The sequence below is a fragment of the Leucopleurus acutus genome (assembly GCF_964270905.1).
Source record: "Leucopleurus acutus genome assembly, chromosome: 3".
In the NCBI taxonomy this organism is placed as follows: domain Eukaryota; kingdom Metazoa; phylum Chordata; class Mammalia; order Artiodactyla; family Delphinidae; genus Leucopleurus; species Leucopleurus acutus.
The window spans coordinates 58,886,027-58,912,519 of NC_139145.1; the positions used below are offsets into that span (position 1 = coordinate 58,886,027).

Here is a 26,493-nt window from a genome sequence, read left to right on the forward strand (position 1 = left end):
ACCAAAAGACATAGACTGGCTGAATGGATACAAAAACAAAGACCCGTACATATGCTGTCTACAAGAGACACACTTCAGACCTAGGGACACATACAGACTGAAAGTGAGGGGATGGAAAAAGATATTCCATGCAAATGGAAATCAAAAGAAAGCTAGAGTAGCAATTCTCATATCAAATAAATTAGACTTTAAAATAAAAACTATTACAAGAGACAAAGAAGGACACTACATAATGATCAAGGGATCAACCTAAGAAGAAGATATAACAATTGTAAATATTTATGCACCCAACAGAGGAGCACCTCAATACATAAGGCAAATGCTAACAGTCATAAAAGGGGAAATCGACAGTAACACAATAATAGTAAGGGACAAATCGACAGTAACACAATAATAGTAGGGGACTTCAACACCCCACATTCACCAATGGACAGATCATCCAAAATGAAAATAAATAAGGAAACACAAGCTTTAAATGACACATTAAAGAAGATGGACTTAATTGATATTTATAGGACATTCCATCCAAAACCACAGAATACACTTTCAAGTTCTCATGGAACATTCTCCAGGAGAGACCATATATTGGGTCACAAATCAAGCCTTGGCAAATTTAAGGAAACTGAAATCATATCAAGTATCTTTTCCAACCACAATGCTATCAGACTAGACATCAATTACAGGAAAAAAAACTGTAAAAAAATACAAACACATGGAGGCTAAACAATATGCTACTAAATAACCAAGAGATCATTGAAGAAATCAAAGAGGAAATAAAAAAATACCTAGAAACAAATGACAATGAAAACACAATGACCCAAAACCTATGGGATGCAGCAAAAGCAGTTCTAAGAAGGAATTTTATAGCAATCCAATCCTACCTCAAGAAACAAGAAAAATCTCAAATAAACAACCTAACCTTACACCTAAAGCAATTAGAGAAAGAAGAACAAAAATGACCCAAAGTTAGCAGAAGGAAGTAAATCATAAAGATCAGATCAGAAATAAATGAAAAAGAAATGAAGGAAGTAACAGCAAAGATCAATAAAACTAAAAGCTGGGATCTTTGGGAAGATAAACAAAATTGATAAACCATTAGCCAGACTCATCAAGATAAAAAGGGAGAAGACTCAAATCAATAGAATTAGAAATGAAAAAGGAGAAGTAACAACTGACACTGTAGAAATACAAAGGACCATGAGAGATTACTACAAGCAACTATATGCTGATAAAATGGACAACCTGGAAGAAATGGACAAATTCTTAGAAAAGCAAAACCTCCGAGACTGAACCAGGAAGAAATAGGAAATATAAACAAACCAATCACAAGCACTGAAATTGAGACTGTGATTAAAAATCTTCCAACAGGCTTCCCTGGTGGCGCAGTGTTTAAGAGTCCACCTGCCGATGCAGAGGATGCGGGTTCGTGCCCCGGTCCGGGAGGATCCCACATGCTGCGGAGCGGCTGGGCCCGTGAGGCATGGCCGCTGAGCCTGCGCGTCCAGAGCCTGTGCTCCGCAACGGGAAAGGCCACAACAGTGAGAGGCCCGCGTACGGCAGAAAAAAAAAAAAAGAGGTACTCAGCATTTAGGGCTTCCCTGGTGGCACAGTGGTTGAGAGTCTGCCTGCCAATACAGGGGACACGGGTTCGTTCCCCGGTCCAGGAAGATCCCACATGCTGCGGAGTGGCTGGGCCCGTGAGCCATGGCCACTAAGCCTACGCGTCTGGAGGCTGTGCTCTGCAACGGGAGACGCCACAACAGTGAGAGGCCCACGTACCACGGAAAAAAAAAAAATCTTCCAACAAACAACAGCCCAGGACCGGATGGCTTCACAGGCGAATTTTATCAAACATTTAGAGAAGAGCTAACACCTATCCTTCTCAAACTCTTCCAAAATATAGCAGAGAGAGGAACACTCCCAAACTCATTCTACGAAGCCACCATCACCCTGATACCAAAAGCAGACAAAAATGTCACAAAAAAAGAAAACTACAGGCCAATATCTCCGATGAACATAGATGCAAAAAACCTCAACAAAATACTAGCAAACAGAATCCATCAGCACGTTAAAAGGATCATACACCATGATCAATTGGGGTTTATCCCAGGGATGCAAAGATTCTTCAATATACGCAAATCAATGTGATACACCATATTAACAAACTGAAGGATAAAAACCATATGATCATCTCAATAGATTCAGAAAAAGCTTTTGACAAAATTCAAGACCTATTTATGATAAAAACTCTCCAGAAAGTAGGCATAGAGGGAACTTACCTCAACATAATAAAGGCCATATATGACAAACCCACAGCCAACATCATTCTCAATGATGAAAAACTGAAACCATTTCCTCTAAGATCAGCAACAAGACAAGGTTGCCCAGTCTCACCATTATTATTCAACATAGTTTTGGAAGTTTTAGCCACAGCTATCAGAGAAGAAAAAGAAATAAAAGGAATCCAAATCAGAAAAGAAGTAAAACTGTCACTGTTTGCAGATGACATGATACTATACATAGAGAATCCTAAAGATGCTACCAGAAAACTACTAGAGCTAATCAATTAATTTGGTAGAGTAGCAGGATACAAAATTAATGCACAGAAATCTCTGGCATTCCTATACACTAATGATGAAAAATCTGAAAGAGAAATTAAGGAAACACTCCCATTTACCACTGAAACAATAAGAATAAAATACATAGGAATAAACTTATCTAAGGAGACAAAAGACCTGTATGCAGAAAACTATAAGACACTGATGAAAGAAATTAAAGATGATACAAACAGATGGAGAGATATACCATGTTCTTGGATTGGAAGAATCAACACTGTGAAAATGACTATACTACCCAAAGCAATATACAGATTCAATGCAATCCTTATCAAACTACCAATGGCATCTTTCACAGAACTAGAACAAAAAATTTCACAATTTGTATGGAAACACAAAAGACCCCGAATAGCCAAAGGAATCCTGAGAAAGAAAAATGGAGCTGGAGGAATCAGGCTCCCTGACCTCAGACTATACTACAAAGCTACAGTAATCAAGACAGTATGGTACTGGCATAAAAACAGAAATATAGATCAATGGAACAGGATAGAAAGCCCAGAGATAAATCCATGCACATATGGTCACCTTATCTTTGGTAAAGGTGGCAGGAGTATACAATGGAGGAAAGACAGCCTCTTCAATAAGTGGTGCTGGGAAAACTGGACAGCTACATGTAAAAGAATGAAATTAGAACACTCCTTAACACCATACACAAAAATAAACTCAAAATGGATTAAAGACCTAAATATAAGGCCAGACACTATAAAACTCTTAGAGGAAAACATAGGCAGAACACTCTATGACATAAATCACAGCAAGATCCTTTTTGACCCACCTTCTAGAGAAATGGAAATAAAAACAAAAATAAACAAATGGGACCTAATGAAACTTAAAAGCTTTGGCACAGCAAAGGAAACTATACACAAGACGAAAAGACAACCCTCAGAATGAGAGAAAATACTTGCAAATGAAGCAATTGACAAAGGATTAATCTCCAAAATATACAAGCAGCTCATGCAGCTCAATATCAGAAAAACAAACAACCCAATACAAAAATGGGCAGAAGTCCTAAATAGACATTTCTCCAAAGAAGACATACAGATTGGCAACAAACACATGAAAGAATGCTCAACATCACTAATCTTTAGAGAAATGCAAATCAAAACTACAATGAGGTACCACCTCACACCAGTCAGAATGGCCATCATCAGAAAATCTACAAACCATAAGTGCTAGAGAGGGTGTGGAGAAAAGGGAACCCTCTTGCACTGTTGGTGGAAATGTAAATTGATACAGCCACTATGGAGAACAGTATGGAGGTTCCCTAAAAAACTAAAAATAGAACTACCATAGGACCCAGCAATCCCACTACTGGGCATATACACTGAGAAAACCATAATTCAAAAAGAGTCATGTACCACAATGTTCATTGCAGCACTATTTACAATAGTCAAGACATGGAAGCAACCTAAGTGTCCATCGACAAATGAATGGATAAAGAAGATGTGGCATATATATACAATGGAATATTACTCAGCCATAAAAAGAAATGAAATTGAGTTATTTGTAGTGAGGTGGAGGGACCTAGAGTCTGTCATACAGAGTGAAGTAAGTCAGAAAGAGAAAAAAAATACCGTATGCTAACACATATATATGGAATCTAAAAAAGAAAAAAGAATGGTTTTGAAGAACCTAGGGGCAGGAAAGGAATAAAGATGCAGACATAGAGAATGGACTTGAGGACACGGGTAGGGGGAAGGGTAAGCTGGGACAAAGTGAGAAAGTGGCATCGACATATATGCACTACTAAATGTAAAATAGATAGCTAGTGGGAAGCAGCCGCACAGCACAGGAGATCAGCTCGGTGCTTTGTGTCCACCTACAGGGTTGGGATAGGGAGGGTGGGAGGGAGATGCAAGAGGGAGGAGAAATGGGGATATACGTATATGCATAGCTGATTCACTGTGTTATACAGCAGAAACTAACACACCGTTGTAAAGCAATTATACTCCAATAAAGATGTTAAAAAAAGAAAACTACAGACCAATATCCCTGATGAATACAGATGCACAAATCCTCAATAAAGTACTAACAAATTGAATTCAACAGCACGTTAAAAGGATCAAGTGGGGGAATTCCCTGGCCGTCCAGTGGTTAGGACCCTGTGGTTTCACTGCTGAGGATGTGGGTTCAATCCCTGGTTAGGGAACTAAGTACGATCCCACAAGCCAAGAGGCATGACCAAAAAGAAAAAAAAAAAAAAGTCAAGTGGGATGCACCCCTGGGATGAAAAGATGGTTTGTCATATGCAAATCAATAAATGTGATACTCCATATAAAATGAATGAAAGACAATGTGATCATCTCAATAGATGCAAAAATTTTCTGAAAAAATTCAATATATTGGGCTTCCCTGGTGGTGCAGTGGTTGAGAGTCCGCCTGCCGATGCAGGGGACACAGGTTCGTGCCCTGGTCCAGGAAGATCCCACATGCCGCGGAGCGGCTGGGCCCGTGAGCCATGGCAGCTGAGCCTGCGCGTCCGGAGCCTGTGCTCCGCAACGGGAGAGGCCACAGCAGTGAGAGGCGCATACCGCAAAAAAAAAAAAACTAACATACAGACCAATGGAACAGAATTAAGAACCCAGAAGTATACCACACTTACATGGTCAGCTAATTTTTGACAAGGAATGACGAATACTCAATGGGGAAAGGATAGTATCTTCAATAAATGGTGCTGGGAAAACTGGATATTCACGCGCAAAAAAATGAAATTAGACGCCTTTCTTACACTTTTCACATATATTAACTCAAAGTAGACCAAGAGATTAAATGTAAGCAATGAAACCATTAAACTCTGAGAAGAAAACATAGGGTAAAAACTCCTTGACATAGATCTTGGCAATGATTTTTTGGATATCACACCAAAAGCACAAACAAGAGCAAAAATCAACAAGTGGGACTACATCAAACTAAAAAGCTTCTGCACAGCAAGAAAAACAATGAACAAAATGAAACGGCAGCCTACAGCATGGGAGAAAATGTTTGGAAACCATACATCTGATAAGGAGTGAATATCCAAAATAGGTAAGTGGCTCATACAACTCATTAAAATAAAAAAATTAAAAATGGGCAGATACCTTGAATAGACATTTTTCCACAGAAGATATACAAATGGCCAACATGTACATGAAAACATGCTTAACATCACTAATCATCAGGGAAATGCAAATTAAAGCCATAATGAGATATCACCTCATATCTGTTACAATAGCTATTATAAAAAAAAAACAGGAAACAAATACTGGTGAGGATATGAAGAAAAGGGAACTTTGGGGCACTACTGGTTGGAATGTAAACTGGTGCAGCCACTATGGAAAACAGTATGGAGGTTCCTCAAAAAATTAAAAACAGAACTACCATATGACCCAGCAATTCCATTCCTGGGTATTTATCAAAAATAAAAAAACCCTACCAATTCAAAAAGATATATGCACCCCTATGTTCACTGCAGCATTATTTACAATAGCCAAGATATGGAAGCAACCTATAAGCCCATTGATAGATGGACAAAAAGATGTGGTTTTATATATATATATATATATATATATATATGCAAAGGAATATTACTAAGCCATAAAAAGAATGAAATCTTGCCATTTGTGACAATATGGATGGATTTAGAGGGTACTATGCTAAGTGAAACAAGTCAGACAGAGAAAGATAAATACCTATGATTTCATTTATAAGTGGAATCTAAAAAGCAAAACAAATGAACAAACACAGCAAAACAGAAACAGAGTCATAGATACAGAGAACAAACAGGTGGTTGCCAGAAGGGAGTGGGGCAGGGGCATGTGGGAAATAGGTTAGTGAGATTAAGAGGTACAAACTTCTAGTTACAAAATGAATGAGTCACGGGTATGAAATGTTTAGTGTGGGGAATATAGTCAATAATAATATAATATCTTTGTATAATGACAGATGGTAACTAGACTTATGGTGGTGGTGATCATTTTGTAATGTACAGAAATGTTGAATCACTATGTTGTGCGCCAGGAAATAAAAGTGTTGTAGGTCAATTATACTTCAAAAGCAAACAAAACTCATAGAAAAAGAGGTCAGGTTTGTAGTTACCAGAGGCAGGGGTGGAGTGAGGGGAACTGGATGAAGGTAGTCAAAAGCACAAACTTCCAGTTATAAGACAAAAAAGTACTAGGGATGTAATGTACAACATGTTAAATATAATTAATACTGCTTTATGTTATACATAAAAGTTGCCCAGAGAGTAAATCCTAATAGTTCTCATCACAAGGAAAAAAAATTTTCCGTTTTCTTTTATTTTTGTATATATATGAGATGTAGAAGTTCACTAAACTTATTGTGGTAATCATTTCATGATGTACATAGGTCAAATCATTATGCTGTACACCTTAACCTTATACAGTGCTCTATGTCCACTGTATCTCAATAAAACTGGAAGGAAAAAAATGTTTAAGGAAAAAATGACCTGGCTTCCAGGTTCCTGCAGAATGCCAGCGACCTAAATTTGAATCTCTCCACCCATCCTAAAAATAAACAAATGAACAAAAAGGAAAGCTAGGGAATTCCCTGGCGGTCCAGTGGTTAGAACTCGGTGCTTTCACTGCCAGGGGCCGGGTTCAATCCCTGGTTGGGGAACTAAGGTATCCAGTAAGCCATTTGGTGCAGCAAAAAAAACCCAAACAAACAATAAAACCACCTATGACTGCAACATAATTTGGAGGCAGAGAATATTATAAACTTCATTTTATATATAAACTGGTAACTATACAACCCAAATCAGCAGATCCAGTTACAAAGCCATGCTACTGAAGAGAGGCCAAGATGGTAAAGAAGATCAGAGAGCAGCAGAATCCTACCAATGGTGGAAGACAGATAAAGTCACCACCAGAAAAAGAGTCCCAGCTTGAGTGGAGAAACGCTGACAATAGGTCTCAGACCTGGTGGATGAGAGGAACTGAGGACTCTAAAAGAAATTCTTGAAAATGAGACCGGAAATGGAAATCTTTGAAAGGCATCTTGTCCAGAGGAAAGAGATGATTTGAAGGGCAGGTATCCCTTGAGGGCTTGATGGTGAAGAGAAAGAAGGAAACAAGGAGTGAAAATGAAGACTACCAGGGAAATGAAAGAGAGTCACAAAATCAGAAGACACATCAACCTGGGCTCCACTCGCAAAAAAGTGCCTTCTATTTGGAAAAAATGCACTACATTCTACCAACAGAAGAGGGCACTCTCAAACTAAGAAACCTGATAAAACACCCAACTGCCTGCCTCATTTGCAATTGCTGAAACTGGATAGTAGACATTTCAAAATGAACAGAAAATAGTAGGTATAATATTATATAAAGACAACAAGAAAAGAGAATAATTTTTTTTTCAAAACTAACCATGAGACAAGAAAACTCCAACCTGATTTAAATAACCTTAAACAGTCATTTGGTGCTACGAAAAAATACTGTGAATCAGAAAAATAACTCAGAACAAAAATGGACAAAAACAAAAAGATATAAGACAAGGCTTAGTCAAAATCAAAAGAAGCTGATCAAAAAGAAAAATCATCTCAGGAAAAAAAAAGACTAAATTATAAGATGTCCAAGGGGAAGAGATTTTACTTAAAATATAATAACTGGTTTTGACAGAAGGAATTAAAACAGCCAAGAAAATAAAAATAAAATTAAGAAATCAGTAAGAAGGATCAGAGAGAAAGTGCTAGATAGAGAGGCAATTAGAAGATCCAGTATATATTACAGTCCCTGTAGAAGAAAAACAAAATAATGAAACCGATGTTAATATTCAAGAAAACTTCCTGGAAATAAAACTTCAATCTACACATCGAAAGGGTCTCCCAAGGACCAAAGAAAATTGATATGGAATGGTCAACTGTGAGGTATCTTAGAAAATCAATTAGATTTGAAAGAAAAAAATCCTCTGGGCCTCAGGCAAAACGACCAAATCATTTAGGAAGGAAAAGAAAAGAAGTGAGAACCAAGATTTTATATCCAGCCAATCTGTCCTTTAAGTACCAAGGCTATAAAAAATCAGTATTAAATATGCAAGAACTCAGAATACTGTACTCAGGAGCCTCGTTTGAGGAATCTACTATAGAATGAGTTTCATCCAACTAATACTCATCATGATGGTGAGTATTAAATATACTAATGAGTTGTAGATCTGCAAGTAAAATAAAGGTGGTGACAAGGGTGGGAAAAGAGTGTATGCAAATTGTTTTCTAAAAACAATATGACTCAAACTGGAAGGGAGGAAAGGGAAAAATGGAATAAAATAATTGATATTTATATAAGTAATAGGAGGGAGTCAAGATAGAGCTGACAAACGAAATAATACAGCCCACCTATGGAAAAGTTATTTGAGGACTTAGAAAAAATACAAGTATAACTGATAATTATTGGAACAAAAACACAAACATTACTTAACGTCAGAAGTAATTTTAAAAGTAAGTGGGTTTTTCATTTTCTTTTTTTTTTTTTGGCGGGGGTGGGGGGTAAGTTGTTTTTTAGCACTTCCTTACTTCCTGGAACTACTAGGTGAATCCAAGATGCTCTAGGCTCATCTCTGTATTTCCTGCCCCAGTCCTAGCACCAGCCATTTCTCCAACGAACCCTGGTTCCTAGTCGAATGGGAGCTGAACACCTGCTGGAAACCTGGTCGCTTTGGTGCTCTCGTCAGAGGAGGAGTCTCAAAATGCTTTCTCGAAGCGGGATCACTGGGAAAATGAAGAAAGCTGGTATAGCAAAAGGGATTAATGGGAAAATGAAGAGGCTGGGACAGGGGCAAAAGGGCTGGTGAGCGCCCGCGGGTCTCGAACCACTCTCGGAAGGGTGGTTGAATCACAACGCACTCGAAGGAACCGCTGAGCTATAGCCAGCCCGACTTCGGACTCTGGATTATATCCCCTTGGCTGTTGAGAAACAGGTGCGTCACAACAAACCAACCAAAGCACATACGATCCAGGCTGATTTAGCGTGCTCCCCCACCCCCAGTCCAGACACTCTGAGAGTGCCCATCTGCCGACACACAACAGTGAGAAGGACCCAGGTCTCCCCTACCTCTTAGTGAGCTCTTCCGCAGTTGCTTCCGGGCTTATTCCCTCCTACCACGCGGCAGTCACCAGGTCCACCAGTCTCTGGACTTCTGGTCCAGCCTCTACGCTCTCCCGACAACCACACAGGGCCGCTCACTCTGTGGTCTAAACAACTTTCATATTGCCTTGAGTCAGGAGAGTGGAATCTTTACAAGCTGCTAATTGTTACTTCAGGCCTTATCTTGGAACTTTGCGGCTAAACCCCACAGCTCCTCTCCCAGGTGTTATACAGTTCCCAGGTGTCATATAGTGTCATTCCTTCTGTTACTATTTTTAAAAAATTATTCTAAACTGCACAAAAACACCCTATTCCTTTCATGTACACTGTAAACAGCCACAATTCCTACTTTTCTCCAGTTAACCATGACTATGATTTCAGTGTGTACTCCTCCAGTTTTTTCCCTCAATCTACGTATTTAACTGTACACACAACAGAGTTTTGACTGGCAGGGTGAAGGGTGGGCTTATTGGGGATTGGGTTGTTGGGTATTGTTCTGTTACACTTAACAGAATGTCTTGGAGATCTTGTCAGTACATACACTAGGTCTAATTCATATATATTGTAATGGCTGCATTATACTCAAGTATAAATGTACCGGTTTTATTTTAAATGTTTCACTGTTATAAACATAGCTGCAATAAACATCCTTGTATGCATATGTACACATAAGCAAGTCTGTTTTTAGGATACTTATATGAGTAGAATTGCTGAATTAAAGACTTCACATTTAAATTTCTGGAGGTTATGGGAGAGATGTGAGAGGCCCTGGGACGCCTGAAGTCACAAAATCTGAAGCCATACAGATCTTTTGTTCCCTAAATACTTTAACTGGCAATTCCACCAGAATGTAAATTCCATGACACTTGGGACCTTGTTGCCTTGTCCCAGAAGATACTACCAGGGCCTAGAACATGTTCAGCATCTCAGCACTCACCAAACGAACTCATGTAGGCCGGTCACAGGCATATGACTCAACCAGAATGCAAAATTTCCTTGGATTTTTAGAAAGACCGCAAACATCAATAAAGCTTCTCTTCCAGAGTTTGGAGTTCTCTAGGATTGCTCTGGGGTCCTAAATTTCCATCCCATCTCCTTCCTCCCCCCGCTTTTTTTAATTCACCAGCTTGAACCCCTCCAAATATCCATGACCTAGACAGACCCCTTGGAAACTCAAACCACTTGCCAGTCCCAAGAGAATTTAGAGAAAATGGACTTCAGAATTGCTTTTTAGTAGAGATGACCACAAGTCAGATTCCACCGGTACCAGAGGGAAATCGCTTGAAGCCAAGTTGAATTAGCTACCTGAAGAATGAACACTGAACCACGGAAGGAACTCAGCTCATTGTTACATTCTCTAGCCTGCCTTGACAGGTGGAACAAAAGGACCCAGTTGACTAGGGTAGATTCTTACCCAAGGACCTGTAGAACACATAATCCTGCCAAGGAAAGCACCAACTAATATGTCCGCAACTGGCCAACGAATATTGTATGAGAAATTTTGAGCCAGTCGATAAAGACACATTCAGTGTTTCCATTTGCAAGATTCAGCATCAGAAATAAAATTAGGCAGGGAATTCCTGGTGGTCCAGTGGTTAGGACTCCGCTTTCACTGCTGAGGGCTCAGGTTTGATCCCTAGTCAGGGAACTAAGATCCCACAAGCCGCGCAGCACGCTGCCCCTCACCCCCGCCCCCAAAAAAAGAAAAGTCAGCAAAAGAGATGCCTAACAGCAAGGGAATTTTGCACAAAAGTCCAAAGGAAAGAGTATGGTGCTTTGGGGGACCCACAAGTGGTTCAGATGCTACATAAAGGTGTCCAAAGGGCTAGATAAGGCAGAAAATGTCAACAAGCCATATGGTAGCAGCCTTGTTAGCCCAAGCAGAGCCCACTTTTCAAGGAACAGAAGCAACTAAAGTTGTTACACAATTCACCTGTTTGAAGCTTGTGTAACTACCATTTGTTTTTTTACTTTAAGGAACTGACTTTTTTTTTCCATCTGCATCCCTAGGGCCTGGCACAGTACCTGATGTAGGGAACATCAAAGTTGTTTTTGCTTTAGTTAGCCAGTCTGTACCATCTAATTCTCAAGTTAGACCCAACTTGAGGCAAGGCAGCTTCTCAATAGTTCTCAGTGGGGCTAGCGGGGAGGAATTATGCCCCGCCCCCCTCCAGGAACACAGACATCTTTCATTGTCATAACTTGGGGAGAAGGTGCTATTGGCAACTAGTGAGTAGAGGCTAGAGATTCTCTAGACACCCTACAATGCACAAGGGAGCCTCCACAACAAAGAATTACCCAGCCCAAAATGTCAACAGTGCAAACACCGAGTAACCCTGTGCCTAGCCTAACTGCAGAGAGTTAGGAAAACACTAAGTTTTCAACCCTGAGCTCTGCTGTTCCAGAAACAGAAGATCAAAGGAGGCTAAAATTACAGGAAAAGTTATATTCAAACTCCTCCAGACACAGATCACATCAGAGTAAAGTATAATTCGTGTTGAAGGCACCTAGAAAAAAAGTGACAGGGCTCAAATGAAGAGAGAAGAATAAGTATGGGGAAGAAAAAACAATACACAGGGAAGAATATGGGATGTTCCCACCAAATGTGAAATAGGCCCAGTCAATGCTATTTATTATACATGTTGAACAGCCTCTGAGACCCAAGGGCTCCCATATGAGGTTTTCTCCTTTTTCTTTTTTGCATCAAACAGGTTCTTCCAAGAGCCTGCTTACAAGGAAGACAAAAACAGAGTAATCCTCAATAAAATGAAACAAATAGGAAAAGCTGAACAGTTTACATATGAAGAACAAAGGTTAAAAAACTCACCAGACAAAAACCACACCAAACACTCATCCCATTTAATTTCCTGTTACATGCTCTGAGGAAGCTGGGAACACCAGGCCCCAAGGCAGCAATGCTCCTGAGGCTCTAGCTTAGGCTCCCTCTATGTGACAGTTTCATGCACACGCACCCGCACATACCAATGACCCAGGCAGAAGTACACATGCATGCACAGGTGGCCGGAGAACCACGGGGCGGGACTGGGGGAGAATGGCAAAAGGAGGGGCCAGGCAAGGATATGCTATCAACTGGAAACTGGGGACCCAGAGAACCCTTCTGCTGTAGGCTAAGCAAGAGTAAAAATTAAAACAAAGGCAGAACACAGGGTAAATGTAGGATGCTCAGATGAGATGGACAGATGAAGAGGGAAAGATGCAAGGGGAGTTTCCGGAAAGCAGCCTCAGAAGAGGTGGTTTTTCTTTATTGGGAACTCAGATGATCAGACGTCCTCTGTCTCCAGTGAAATACTGAGGCTGAAGGAACATGCCACAGCACATTCCTTTGCATCCTGTGCTCTCTCCCAAGGTAGAGGGAAACCACAAACACCCACCCTCTAGCCCTCCCCACTGCCACTCTTAAGGACTTTCCCCAGTACCTCCCAAAAGATGACGCCCACACACACAAAGTTAGGCCTGGCAAAAAGCCAAGCATAGAAAGCCTCAGTAACTCTTCTTGGTGGAACCAAAGCCAGAGAAGCCCATCACAGCTGCCATCTCATCATCCTCCTCAAATGTCAAGTCCTCCTCAGCCCTCCTTTTCTTCTCCTTCTGTTTCTCTTTCTTGTAGGCTTTGGCCTTTTCCTCCTAGAAGGGAAATCACTCAGAATCAGTTCAGACTCGTGAGCCAAATGTTGAAAGAGATAGGTGAGCTTCCTTTCTATCTTTAGAATAAAATAATTAAAGACAAGTAAAATTTCAAGAGCAGAGGAAAAGCCACAGTAAAGATCATAAGGGACAAGAAAGAGAAGTTTTAGCCTGTGGAAAGCATTTCTCAATCCTACATCCCAGTTCATCTCTAGTTCTTAACAAGGTGATGGGAGTAAAGCCACATAATAGGAAGTAACATTCTGGGGCATAGAGTACAAGCCAGGAACTGGTCTAAGTGCTTTATGTGTATTATATACTAAGATCTTGAATATGAGGAAACAGAGGCACAAAGAGGTTATATAACTTATCCAAGATTCACAGCCAGTATGTGAAGGAAACAGAACTCTGACCCAGTCAGCCTGGTTCCACGGGCCTGCTGGGGACTAGGTGCATTTAATTAATCACTCCTGTAGTTTAAAAAAAAAAAAAAAAAAAAAGTATGGCCCAGAGAGTCCAGGAAAAAAGGATAGGTTTAGAGCCATTTCCTTCAGATTATGAGAGTCCCAAACAAGGGCAATAAATGTCCCCCTTAATGTACAGAAATTCAGGAGATACAACTCTCCTCTGGGGATGGAAGTGGAATGAGGAAGAGAGCCTACCTCTTCTCTGAGTTCCTTCATCCTTTCCTCAAAATCATAATCCTTCTGCTTCTCTTCCATCTTCTTCTTGTTGACTTCAAAACGTTTCTTCACCTGATCCAAAGTGGAACGTTCCACACGCATAGACATGCCCAGGTTTCGCTGATCTGGGTAGGGTCAACAGTGAAGAAGGTAAGGTTGTTAAGACATCCTAAGTCCCTCAAAAAGTCTTTTCCTGACATTAAAAAAAAAACAAAAAACAGACTCATAAAACACACAGTAAAAATAATTAGGGCTAAAAAAAATTTCCCTGGCAGCAGCCCCAGATAACAAGATATACGCAGCTTTCAATTACCCTTACTGAGCAGATGCACACCAGTAGGGACAGCTGGGCCCTGGAGAAGACCATGGTCTGGGCTTGTTGACAGCTTAGAACAGATACTCACCTCATGGACCCCAGAAACATTAAATAATGAAGTAAAGAAAGACCTATGCTGAAGCAACTAGAGAATTCCCCAGACACTGAAAAAGAGGCCCAATAGTAACTACCCTTTCCCGCACCCCACCTCCAAAACTCAAATCCAGCCCCAATCACAAACTACCTCCAAGTCTTACGTTTCTTTCCATTAATGTGATCCAGGAAGTTGATGGAGTCTTTCACCACACAGTCACAGACATTGCAATAGTATCTAGAAAACAGAAAGAAATAGCACTATGGTCACATCTGGTTGTAAGGATTTTATCGTTTTCAACCAAAAAACTCATTATTTTTAGGTAAAATTTCTTTTTAGAAGCAGCATTCTCATTTCCACAAAGCCTTGGCTCTTGGAAGAGTGTGGCTGCCAACTTCCAAGATGGCCCCCACAATGATCCCACACTCCTGGTATTCCTACCCTATATAGGCCCTTCCCAATTTGCACAAGCGTTAGTCTGTGTGATCAATAGAATGTATCAAAGGTGATTCTATGTCACTTCCAAGATTAGGTTATAAAAAAACATGGATTCTGTCTTAGTCTGTTCACGAGGATCACGTGCCCTGGGGAAGTCACTTGCTTTGTTGTGAGCAGCACTATGGAGCGGCCCATGGAGCATAGAACTGAGGCCTCCAAACCACAGCCACGTGACAGAGCTTGGAAGCAGATCCTCCAGCCCCACTTATACCTCAGATGAATGCAGACGCAGCAGACACCTTGATGACAGCTTTGTGAGAGACACTGAGCCAGAACCACCTAGGTAAACCTTTCCCAGGTTACTTCCCCACAGATACTGTGAGCTATCCATTGTTTTATGCTGCTAAATACTGGGTTAATGTATTAATTTAAATAGCAATAGATAACTAACACAAAGAGGAAGGACAACAGTGGATTTACTCAGAGAAGCAGCTCAGAAAAGTGTCACTCATTGTTATCTGTGTTATGCTCCTGCTGGAAAACCTAACTGGACAGAGAGGTAGTGGTGAGCAAAAAGATGAAGAGTTCTTGTGGACCCTTCTTCCTAAAGCTTATAGCCTTGGTCTAGGAGGAAGGTGCACAACCAGGAAATCCATAACAGTTACAACCTTTGCAGCCAGTCTGGAACCTCAACCCCCTTTATTCACCATCAACAGCTCCTGGGATCCATTCTAGCTTCACCTAATTTCTCCCCTAGAAATCTCCTCAGCAGTCCTTTTGTTCATTTCTTCCTCTGGCAGGAAAACAAATAATCCCTTTTAAGATATTAAGAAGTAGTTACAGTGCTAATATGAAGACGCCTACAGAGTGACCCCTCTTAGAGACACTATTATGTTAACTTGAGACCTTGGAGGACAATGGATGGAATTACAGGAAACAAGGTTGTTATTCTAAGGCCAGGTACCCTGCTCAACACTTCCTAAAACCAACGCAGTTTATTAGACTTACTCCTGGCTGCAGAGAAAGATGAAAAGCCACTCACCCTCCCATCTCAGACTGTGGGGTGGTCTTGGTAATGACGATTGTCTTCCCAAGTTTGGATTCCAGGTCCACCTTGTAGTCCCTATGCCGGAGAAGCTCTCGTTTGACTGGCTGCACTGGTTTTCCTGAAATATAATGGGGAAGGAAGTCCCTTCATTATTAGAGTTCCTTAACCAGAAAGGAAAAGAAACGCGTGAAATCCAAAATCCTGAGGTTTACTTTCATGTCTTTTTGAAACCTGAAGCAAGGGACACAACAGTCACTTCTAGCAGCAGCTAAGGAGAAGCTCAACACAGAAAAAATGACAAGCAATCCCTAACTCTCTACATCTTTCCTCCACTTCAAATCCAACGAGTCTAAAAGCAATGTGTTTTTTGTTGTTGTTTTTGCGACATGCGGGCCTGTCACTGTTGTGGCCTCTCCCGTTGCGGAGCACAAGGTCCGGACGCGCAGGCTCAGCGGCCATGGCTCACGGGCCCAGTCGCTCCGCGGCATGTGGGATCCTCCCAGACCGGGGCACGAACCCGTGTCCCCTGCATTGGCAGGCGGACTCTCAACCACTGCGCCACCAGGGAAGCCCCTAAAAGCAATATTTTTTATTCATTAATTAACTGAATTGAAGGGAGAAGCTCTGAATTTTCACAAAAAGCAACCTTTTAAAAGAAGAGTAAGACCACTCAATAGTGCTTTCAAACAGATATCCCAAGCATAAAACAGAAAGGAATCTTCTGAGAGCTGGGAAAACTTTTAAAGGGGACCAACATTTAGGAAATATCTGTTATATGTCAAGTACTATTGTACAAGTTACATAAAAACCAAAAGTTAGATTATGCAACGTGGTGTAGAAGTAAAGCAGAAGAAAAATGTACAGTTTGAAAACAGATGAGAAAATAAGACGTTTCTTTTTATACAGTGTAATCTCTAGGAGAGAAGCACCAACTCCCTGACATAGTATAACGCACAGAGAACAGCACTAAGCGCTAGGTTAAACAATACCATGTTCCCTGCTGCTCTTCAAAAGCAATAATACAAAGCAGCAAAATACTCCTTCTCCTGTCACTAGTAAGGATCCCACTCTCTTCTCTGTACTTGAGGAAAGCACGAAATGAGCCAAACAAAGGTAAGGCAAGGAAGCAGAATCACAGAGCTGGAAAGCACCTCAAAAGCACTTCAGTCCATCTCCTCGCTCTCATACCTGAAGAAACTGAGGACCAGGGAGGCAATGCTCTGCCAAAGGTTACACAAGAAATGAGGACAGCGCATTTCAACTCCCAACCCACTCTCCAACCATTGCATCGCCTCTATAATACACTTAGCACTTGATGGAGAAGGCACCCACCATCCTTCTTTTCTCTCTCTTCCGTGAGCCTCTTCTCGGCGAGCTTCTCATATTCATCTTTGTCCCACTTTCGGCGAAAGTCCAAGTTTTTTGTCTGGGGGGAGGAAAAAGCGCTTGAGATTCGTCGCTAATCGTGTCCGACTCCTGGAAAAACGGAAGCGCGTCCTCGCTGCCAAGGCGGCCCCGGGACCTGGGGAAAGCGAAGCCTCTCCGGACAGCACCAGGAGGCTGAGGTTGCCTCAGGACCCCAACCAGAGCCCTCCCCGATTCCGCTGACCCTGTGCCAGGGCCTTACGAAGAAGCTCTTGAACTGGGGCCATTAGATTGCGAGGAGGTGTCGGGAAGTCAATCGGGTGCAGAATACTCGGCGCCGAGAAGCCACCCCCGACCCCCCACCCCAAGCCTCCTCACACACAACACCTACCCCACTGCCCGACGCCATCTTCACTTCGAAGTGAATGGGAAGCCGGAAAATGCCGTAAAAAGCGGCCTTGAGCCGTAAAGCAAGCTTGCCTCCAATAAGCTTAGACTCTCGTGTTCTAAACGAGCTAAGCACTGGAGGGCTTCTAAAACAGGATTGTCGGCCCCGCCCCCCGCGCCAAAGAAATAGCGCATGCGCAAGGAAAGTTTGAAGCAACACGGAAGTAAGGGCGCCTGGAAACGTTTTTGCCGTGGCTTTCAAAACAAGCGTAGATTCAACTTGTCTTTTTAACCAAAGAGGAAAATGAGATTCGGATCAGTGCTCTCTGATCTAATCTAATCAACCTGCGTGCACTGCCAAGAATTTCCAAACCTTCTTTAAGGCTGAAGCGCCGTTATAGGGGCTCTAGATGCACTAAAAATATGGCCCCAAGAGCGCTGAGCTGTTTGTAAAGGCTGCAGCCTTTCCAACGCACATATGCAAAGCGCTTTTTGCGGCTTGTCTCTTTATCTTGAAGCAATGCTATCAAACTTTGGTTAACTCATTTTTCCTTCAGCTGAGAAACAGTCATTCAATCTACAGTGCACAGTTTAATCAACATGATGGGACTTGGGAAGGTGTCGGTCATCAACAACACTCTAGGGTGAAGAACTCTAGCAGATATCTCACTATACATTGATTTAGTGACGTGACTGTATCTCCAAGTTGGGGGGAAGGGGAACTGTGGCTGCTCCCTTCACTGAATACAGAAACATCACCCCAGGGAGGTTACTCCTAGCTCACAGAATCCTCCAGTGTACACTCAAGCGTTTTCCATGGCCTATGCAAACCAATCCCTTGGTAACAAATTATCCAAACTACTACATTTAATATTTTATTTAATATATTATACAACCACTTCTAGAACAGGCACCTCCATGGCAGGACATGGAAGTCAGAGCAGTGATTCTGGCACAGGTAATGGTCTCCAAAATCTCAAAAGATCAGATCTCAATCTTGTCAGGTCACTTATTAAGTTCAACATTCAAGATTATTAAACAGACAGCCTCACCCTGCTATTATTAACAATGGATGGGCTAGAGAGATGCCACATCAATATGGGCGCTGCTATGCCCTTGGGATAGCATCTCTGTCCTCAAACAAAACAGAAGACAGTCATTGCCCAACTCTTTGCTGTCTCCCAAAAACTACCTGGACAGGCCAAGGGCAGGTTATGGACAAACTTCCCAGAAACTGGCTCAGAAGCCAGAGCAGAAGGCTAAGTATTTGACTTTTGATCTCAATGGTCAGAATCCTCTCAACCTGAGGTGACTTTCCCAGAGATTTGCTCATAGCAACCATCTCAGCACCTGTTGGCAGCACTCAGTGGCATTTCAAACCTGCCATCTGCCTCGGATGTTAGAGCATGTCTCTGTCACGTACCAGCCATCTGCGCCCATGCAGAATAGCTGCTCACACTAGCCCAGGAGTCCTCAGGGCCTTCTACAGTTCTGCACCCAGGAAGGATGAAGGATGCAGAGGCACTTGTCACCCATCCTGGCCAGCAGTTATGAAGTCCCTCAGGAAGTCAGTCCTAGATGAAACCTTTTCTACAAAGAGCAGCAGATGGCATTCAGGCAAGGATCAAGACTCAGACAGTCGCTTCTGAATTTCAGCCACAAGATTTTCCCGTGTAATGGCCACCTGAAACATAACAGAACTCTCATGTGACAAACTAGAGAGTGATACTAGTTCCTTAGCCACTACTTTTCTGGATTCATTTAACTGTGCAACTGCTCCCACTACTTATGCAACCAGTAGGGAGGAGTATGTGCTTCAACCTGACCTGGAGAATGTATGCCCTCAAGACTAAAGGGATTCAAACACCTGATCTATGTCTATTTTGTTGATGAGTCTTGAAATACCCATAGAGATTTCATTTGTCCTTTTGCCCACCCAACCAATCATCGGCTATAACGGTTGCCTAGGGTGGGTGCTCATTCATCTCTATCACGATTAACCCTGGAGATATTTTCTCAGCCAAAAGATATATATTTCTTAAAGGATCTAAGAAAAGTAGAAACACTTGGTCCCTCCTATTTCTGCCTGCCCCCACTCACCTCCTCCCTGCTGGCCACTGAACGGAGCTTGATGACCCCTTCCTTCAGTTCTTGCTCACCAATAATGACCACCAGTGGGATGCCCGTGTTCTCACAGTAGTGCAGTTGAGTTAGTAGTTTAGGGTTGTTCTTATACATCAGCTCTGCCTGAAAAGGGTGAAGAAAGAATAGGGGACTTAGGGACTTCTCTGGTGGCACAGTGGTTAAGAATCCGCCTGCCAATGCAGGGGACATGGGTTCGAGCCCTGGTCCAGAAAGATCCCACATGCCGCGGAGCAACTAAGCTCATGCGCCACAACTACTGATCCTGCACTCTAGAGCACGTGAGCCACAACTACTGAGCCCATGTACCACAACTACTTACTGAAGCCCGCACGCCTAGAGCCTGTGCTCCGCAACAAGAGAAGCCACCACAATGAGAAGCCCACGCACCACAAAGTAGCCCCCACTCGCCGCAACTAGAGAAAGCCTGCGCGCAGCAACGAAGACCCAATGCAGCCAAAAAATAATTAATTAATTTTCAAAAAAAGAATAGGGGACTTAGAAGTGACCATACCGAAGCAACCTAAGTGTCCATCAACGGATGAATGGATAAAGAAGATGTGACATATATACAATGGAATATTAGCCATAAAAAGAAACGAAATTGAGTTATTTGTGGTGAGGTGGATGGACCTAGAGATTGTCATACAGAGTGAAGTAAGTCAGAAAGAGAAAAATAAATACCGTATGCTAACACATATATATGGAATCTAAAAAAGAAAAAAGAATGGTTTTGAAGAACCTAGGGGCAGGAAAGGAATAAAGATGCAGACATAGAGAATGGACTTGAGGACACGGGTAGGGGGAAGGGTAAGCTGGGACAAAGTGAGAGAGTGGCATGGACTTACATATACTACCAAAAGTAAAATAGATAGCTAGTGGGAAGCAGCCACATAGCACAGGGAGATCAGCTCGGTGCTTTGCGTCCACCTAGAGGGGTGGGATAGGGAGGGTGGGAAGGAGACGCAAGAGGGAGGACATATGGGGATATATGTATATGTATAGCTGGTTCATTTTGTTATAAAGCAGAAACTAACACACCATTGTAAAGCAATTATACTCCAATAAAGATGTTAAAAAAAAAAAAAGAAGTGACCATACCACTCAAACCCCAGGAGCAGGCATATCCAAATAAGTAAGTAGCTCACCCTCATACCCTATGAAGACACACTAGTGAAGACTAGAAAGATCTTGAGTTCCACCTTAGGCATAAGGTAGAAGTGGGCCTGGTGCATGAATTCCACATATAGCTAGATGTTTTGGATATTAGCTCCATTATACCTTGATCCCAGCATCCCAAAGCTCTGCAATTAGCTTCAGCCGTTCTTGGAGAAAGTTCTTCTGTGGTGTGGCCACAAACACTTGGGTCTCTGTGGTCCGTATCTTCTCACCAAAAGTCTAGTAAAAGAGAGAGAGAAGGTAAAACTAATAAAAACTTCCTTTGCACCAATAATTCAAAACAAAACAATCATCAGAAAAACAGTCCAACTGCACTTCCAGAAACATGAGAGTTTTTAAGGTCTGCAGCCCTACTCTAACCCTACCGAGGACCTACCTTCATCCTCCGCTCCACAATGGAGAAGATCCGCTCCACCCCAATGCTGAGCCCCACACATGGCACGTTGTGGCCTTTGGGGTCAAACATGCCCACCAGCCCATCATAGCGCCCACCAGCAGCCACACTGCCCACATTCAGTGGCTCCTCCTCAGCATGAGCTGGGGTCTGTAGCAGCACTGCTTCATAGATCACTCCTGTATAGTAGTCCAGGCCCCGAGCCAGGCTCAGGTCAAAGGAGATCTGTGGGAACAAGGTTATAGTCAGTCTTAGACAAGACTCAGGACCCTGAGAGCCCTAGACACAGCAGGAGGTGCACTGCCTACCCAGCTTACCTTTTCAGCAATTCCAAATAAAGTCAGATATTCAAATAGCAGCTTCAGGTCTCCCAAGCCCTCTAGGGCCTGCTTGTTCTGGGATAGTCTGGGATCCTGGAACATTTGTTTCACCAAGGACACCCCTCCTGGGGAGACATGTGGGGAGAAATAATGTCTGTGTTATACACCCAGATGTGTTTCATCCAAATTTATCCCTAATATGCTCCAGCTAGTCCTCCTCATTTTCTTTAAAAAAAAGATCCTGATCACATATGACCAGATTCTCCTCTTCTGCCTCCATCTTTGACACCTAAAGACATAACTGGTTACAGTAAGTAAAAAGGTTATTAAATTAAAACCAGGCTCTGGAACTTAGCACATTTATGAAAAGGAGCTGTTTCAGACGTAGAAGTTATACACTTATCACCCTCACTCTGGTTCTATCATGTACCTCTGAAAACACTGATTCTTACCATGACATTGGACGTAATCCCAAATTCGATCAGCTACTTCAGCAGCCAGGCCTTTCTTTGCCACCATCTCATGTCTCACATCTTTCCAAGACATCTGCACAAACACCCAAACATTAGCCTAGCCCCAAGATCCTTCTTTCTCTTAATGGAAAAGGACATCTCATTTCATTCATTATGTATGTCACGAGTAGCTAACACTCTACTCAGCAAAGTCAGAGGCAGCTTAGGAAATCCAGCCATAATCTCCACTGCACAGCAAAACTCAGGTCTCATTTCAGAATGTCTCCTTACCTTCCTCCCAGAAATAGCTCACTTCCAGCCACCATCTCCTTATTTTCCTCTAAAGGTATATATAGATTTGAAGGCAGGGCAGAAACTCTGATAGGATCTACTGAAGCATGTCTTCTTTGTTACCTTGTCTAGTTTGTCTACCGAGGAGCAGATGGCATGGAACTTGCTTTCAGGAACACCACAGACGGCAAATATCCCATCCAAAATCCGCCGGTCATTGACCTGTGAACTCAATGGAAGTGACCCAAGTGGTTTATGAATGACCTCTCCCTCAAAACAATGGCAGTCCCTACTTGCCTGACTCATAAAAGGGATAGTAAGGAAATTCCACAGGGTGACTATATAGATATAGATATAAAATGCAACACCTGTACTAAGAAAGTCCTAGAGCTACAGGCTTAATGGCTGGGGTCACCTATGTTTTCAAACAGCATTAGGCCAAATCCAGACTTCTCCCCTCAGTCCTCAGCTCTGGCCTCACCTTAATGAGAAAATCCCCCAGCTGCAACCCACTAAGGATTTCACACATGATCTTCAAACACTCTGCATCAGGGATCATAGGGTCAAACTGACCAGCAATGTCAAAGTCCTACAGCAAAGAAAAAGATGGGCGAAAAAAAATTAGTGAGCAGCCAGTTCCTAGGTTGTGGTCCCCAGAACTATCAAACCACGCTGCCTCCATCAGGTCACTTACACACTGGCAGAACTCCCTGTAGCGGCCTTGGGCTATGGTTGGGCTCTCCCGACGCCACACCTTTCCAATATGATAGCGTTTCATCTTCTTCACTTTATTCATGGCCAGATAACGAGCAAAAGGGACCTCACATAAATAGGTTAAGGAGGAAGAATACTACATCCAGAGCTTAGCCCCAGTGGAAAGACATTAGGGAGGACTGGGCCTCTATCAACTGGATCTCATCCACTAGGATTAGAACAAGGACTTTCTCTGCCTCCTTTCCCACTATCACCAAGGCACAGCAATCAATAAACACTGAATAGTGTCAAACGAAGGAATCCCTGCAAGTCTGGTAGAAAGCAGGGGAAGCAGAGATAGAAATGATCCAAGAACTTCAAGTCTGGGCCATTCCCTCCCATTCAGATCAAGTCTCAACTGTCTCAGAAGAGTCAAGCTTCAGAACCTGGATTTGCCTACAACTTCTATATCAATGTTTCTTCAAGTGTTCAAGGACCACTTGCATCTTAATTATCCAGGTATCTATTTAAAATGCAGATTTCTGAACACCACTCCAGCTACAGAATTAAGAAAATCTGGGGCTAGAGGTCAAGAATCAGTATTTTTGCAAGCTTCCTCAAGGGAGTCTGACACACTATAAACTTAAATGACAGAGCTCCAGGCCAGGCTCTGCTGGCAGAATTGCCTTCTGGAAGAAACTTGAAGTAAAGGCTGCTGCCAATGAACCTATAGGGTCCCAGAGTCACTCCTGTCCCGTTATCAGAGAATGACCTCTGGGTTTGGAAAGAGGTAAGTCAGGCTGCCGTACTTAGAAGGATACAGTAAGGTCATAGCGCAAGGACAATAGCTCTCCACCCTGATCCTTCAGATCATAGATGAGCCCAGAGTCCTCTCCATACTTCTCAGTAAGCATTTCCTGCAGGGGTCAAACAGAAAGTGCCACGGTTAAAAGGAGGACTCCAGAACATAGGCTAGAAGCCCTTTGGGAAAGAAATGGGGTTCCTGCATTTTTTTTCTCCTCTTACCTTTAGCTCAAATGCCGGGGTATCCAACCCCTTTGCTCCATGACGTTTAAAGCAGCTAACAACCATATCAAGAATTTTCTCCCTCACGACCATCTGCTCAGGACTAAGATCTCTGGTGCCCTAGAAACCAAAAGGAGCCAGAGTGAAAACAAAGACAAAGACAAGTCCATTTAAGACAAAGAGTTAAACTATATCTATAATCTAAGGTCTGGAGTTGAAATCTCTTTGAGTTCAGACGACTATGAGCCCCACCCAGTATCTCAAGAATAGTGAAGAATTAGTGAAATAGTGAAAAATTAAAAATAGGGAATACCCCGGGGGTCCTGTGGTTAGGACTCTGCGCTTTTACTGCCAAGGGCTTGGGTTCAACCCCTGGTCGGGGAACTAAGATCCCGCAAGCCATGCGGCACAGCCAAAACAAACAAACAAACAAAAACAAAAACATTAAAAGTGGTCAGGAAGAGAAGCACAGGGCAGAACTCCAAGGCACTCTAACAGACAGGGTGGGGAAAAGGGCATTACCTTTGGGGTCTTGATAATAAAATTTGATTTCTCTTGATGTGGTTTCAGTTGGGTTGCTAATGCTGCCTCCGCAACCTGGCAGAAGAAATGTGAGATATGGCTCCTCTCAATACTGGCCAAACGTGTGGTATCTCTGGCCCTGTGTACCACCAACCTGAAAATATTTTTGGCCCTGAGCAACAGGAAGTCTGAACACTATCTAATCTATCCCAATCTCAGCCCACTTCCAAAAACCCAGTTGTATCTGCAACATATATGTAATACATATGGGATCAGATGTTTACCATACAAGCTTCCTCACTATAATTGGAGTTTTTAAAAGTATGAAAAACTTTAACCAGCAAAAAACAAGGAAGGCACAAAGCAACCCAAGACTACCACCACTAACCATATAGGAGTAGGGATTAGTAGGATCTCCAGTTCTCAGTTCCTACTCAAAGAGCAAAAACTAAGAATTGTTAATAAGGTAGTAATGGTCATTAGGTTTGGAGATAGGGAAAAAGTAACTGGGGGCTTCCCTGGTGGCGCAGTGGTTGAGAGTCCGCCTGCCGATGCAGGGGACGTGGGTTCGTGCCCCGGTCTGGGAAGATCCCACATGCCGTGGAGCGGCTGGGCCCGTGAGCCATGGCCGTTGAGCCTGCGCGTCCGGAGCCTGTGCTCCGCAACGGGAGAGGCCACAACAGTGAGAGGCCTGCGTACTGCAAAAAAAAAAAAAAAAAAAAAAACCCAAAAAAAAAAAAAAAAAAAAAGTAACTGGAAGACAGAAGAGAAACAGCCCAAGGACACAGAACATGCCTGTGGAATGAAAAGGAATGGATTTCCTGATTGGAAAAAAAAAAAAAAGCCGGCTGGTAGGATGCTGTGACTGCAAATAACAAAAGATCTGAGCTCTGTTGTTCATGATAGCACAAAGCATCTACTAGGAACACAAAAGTGTCATTCCCAAGGTAAAACCGAATCTGTGATTTTGATTATCCCCAGCAGGCTGTATGCCCTTCCAGAAATATAGAGCGTGTAGTAGTTCATACTTTGGCAGATTCTGTGCTCCAAAGGACAGCAGTTGAAGCCCACAACCCCTCCTAAGAATCCATAATCTCTGAAAACTAAAAATTTTGAGGTAAATTCTAATGTGAACTCACTCTACTTATGGCCGTTAGTCATCTCACTTAGTGGGAATATTCATATATTTTGCTTAAAAAAATTTAAATGTGTTTGATCCCAAAAGGTTCAGATAAGGGACTGTGGACCTATATTAAAATGCTCCCTTACTATGTAGCCATAGATAAGTCATTTAACCTTAGAGCCTCCGTTTCTTCAACTGTAAAACGGAAATAATAACCCCAACATCTCAAGATTGCTATGATGATTAAATGACAAAGCATCCTAAAAGGCCTTAGCTCTGTGTCGGTACATGGTGGGCACTCAATAAAAAACCGACTGTTAATACTGCGGGAGTACAGGCCGCGAGTCTATGCTTTCAGACCTGGAGATCCTGCCCCGACAGACCAGAGCTATCTCAGTCTGGCTCACCTGGCTATGAGAATGGACTGCCCTGATGCATACAGCACCGGGCGGTCGCCGGAGCTGGCCAAACAGCACAGCCCAGGCCCTCCCATGTAGGAGTCCAAGCTGGGGCATCGTGCAGCAGGAGGCAGGATTTCCGGAACACGAGGCAAAGGACCTAGGAAAGAGGCAGATAGGACCCCAGGAAGGGTATAGGGCGCTGTAGAGGCGAAGCCGGAGCACCATAGAAGAGGTGAGCGTTTCTACACCTCCTGAATTCCGGAGGGTTGCTCCAGCCCTC

The 26,493-nt window shown here is 42.6% G+C and overlaps 2 protein-coding genes across 4 annotated transcripts; both read right to left on the reverse strand.

The window, feature by feature from the left end:
- Window positions 1-12,120: 12,120 nt before the first annotated feature.
- On the reverse strand, window positions 12,121-17,754 carry ZMAT2 (zinc finger matrin-type 2). The gene is made up of 6 exons (XM_082837273.1): window positions 17,675-17,754; window positions 17,251-17,344; window positions 15,913-16,036; window positions 14,596-14,669; window positions 14,002-14,147; window positions 12,121-13,339 (listed from the first exon to the last, which is right to left on the reverse strand). The coding sequence occupies exons 1-6, from the start codon at window positions 17,690-17,692 to the stop codon at window positions 13,196-13,198; spliced, it is 600 nt and encodes a 199-aa protein (XP_082693399.1). The 5' UTR covers window positions 17,693-17,754; the 3' UTR covers window positions 12,121-13,195.
- On the reverse strand, window positions 17,255-26,451 carry HARS2 (histidyl-tRNA synthetase 2, mitochondrial). 3 transcript variants are annotated; one of them, XR_014326131.1, is made up of 14 exons: window positions 26,220-26,451; window positions 24,690-24,764; window positions 24,168-24,287; window positions 23,963-24,058; window positions 23,143-23,268; window positions 22,930-23,037; window positions 22,572-22,670; window positions 22,158-22,251; window positions 21,703-21,830; window positions 21,368-21,610; window positions 21,094-21,210; window positions 19,771-19,917; window positions 19,094-19,354; window positions 17,255-17,344 (listed from the first exon to the last, which is right to left on the reverse strand). XR_014326131.1 is itself a non-coding variant. In XM_082837271.1 (13 exons), the coding sequence occupies exons 1-13, from the start codon at window positions 26,436-26,438 to the stop codon at window positions 19,295-19,297; spliced, it is 1,632 nt and encodes a 543-aa protein (XP_082693397.1). In that variant the 5' UTR covers window positions 26,439-26,451; the 3' UTR covers window positions 18,572-19,294. The 3 variants fall into 3 exon arrangements, 2 of the variants coding, with proteins under 2 accessions (XP_082693397.1, XP_082693398.1); XM_082837271.1 differs by lacking the exon at window positions 17,255-17,344 and having other exon boundaries at window positions 18,572-19,354; XM_082837272.1 differs by lacking the exons at window positions 17,255-17,344; window positions 24,690-24,764 and having other exon boundaries at window positions 18,572-19,354.
- Window positions 26,452-26,493: the final 42 nt, after the last annotated feature.

What these genes read in the sequence shown, in the direction of transcription:
- ZMAT2 (XM_082837273.1), bottom strand. An exon ending in AGAGAGAGAAAAGAAGGATG is followed by an intron (nt 16,037 to 17,250) that starts GTGGGTGCCTTC and finishes ATTATATTTCAG; the next exon opens with GAAAACCAGTGCAGCCAGTC. An exon ending in CCACAGTCTGAGATGGGAGG is followed by an intron (nt 14,670 to 15,912) that starts GTGAGTGGCTTT and finishes TCTGTTTTCTAG; the next exon opens with ATACTATTGCAATGTCTGTG.
- HARS2 (XM_082837271.1), bottom strand. Translation starts at nt 26,438, where the DNA reads ATGGTGCTCCGGCTTCGCCTCTACAGCGCCCTATACCCTTCCTGGGGT. An exon ending in TGGGGGATTTTCTCATTAAG is followed by an intron (nt 22,671 to 22,929) that starts GTGAGGCCAGAG and finishes TTGAGTTCACAG; the next exon opens with GTCAATGACCGGCGGATTTT. An exon ending in CGGTAGACAAACTAGACAAG is followed by an intron (nt 22,252 to 22,571) that starts GTAACAAAGAAG and finishes GTGTTTGTGCAG; the next exon opens with ATGTCTTGGAAAGATGTGAG.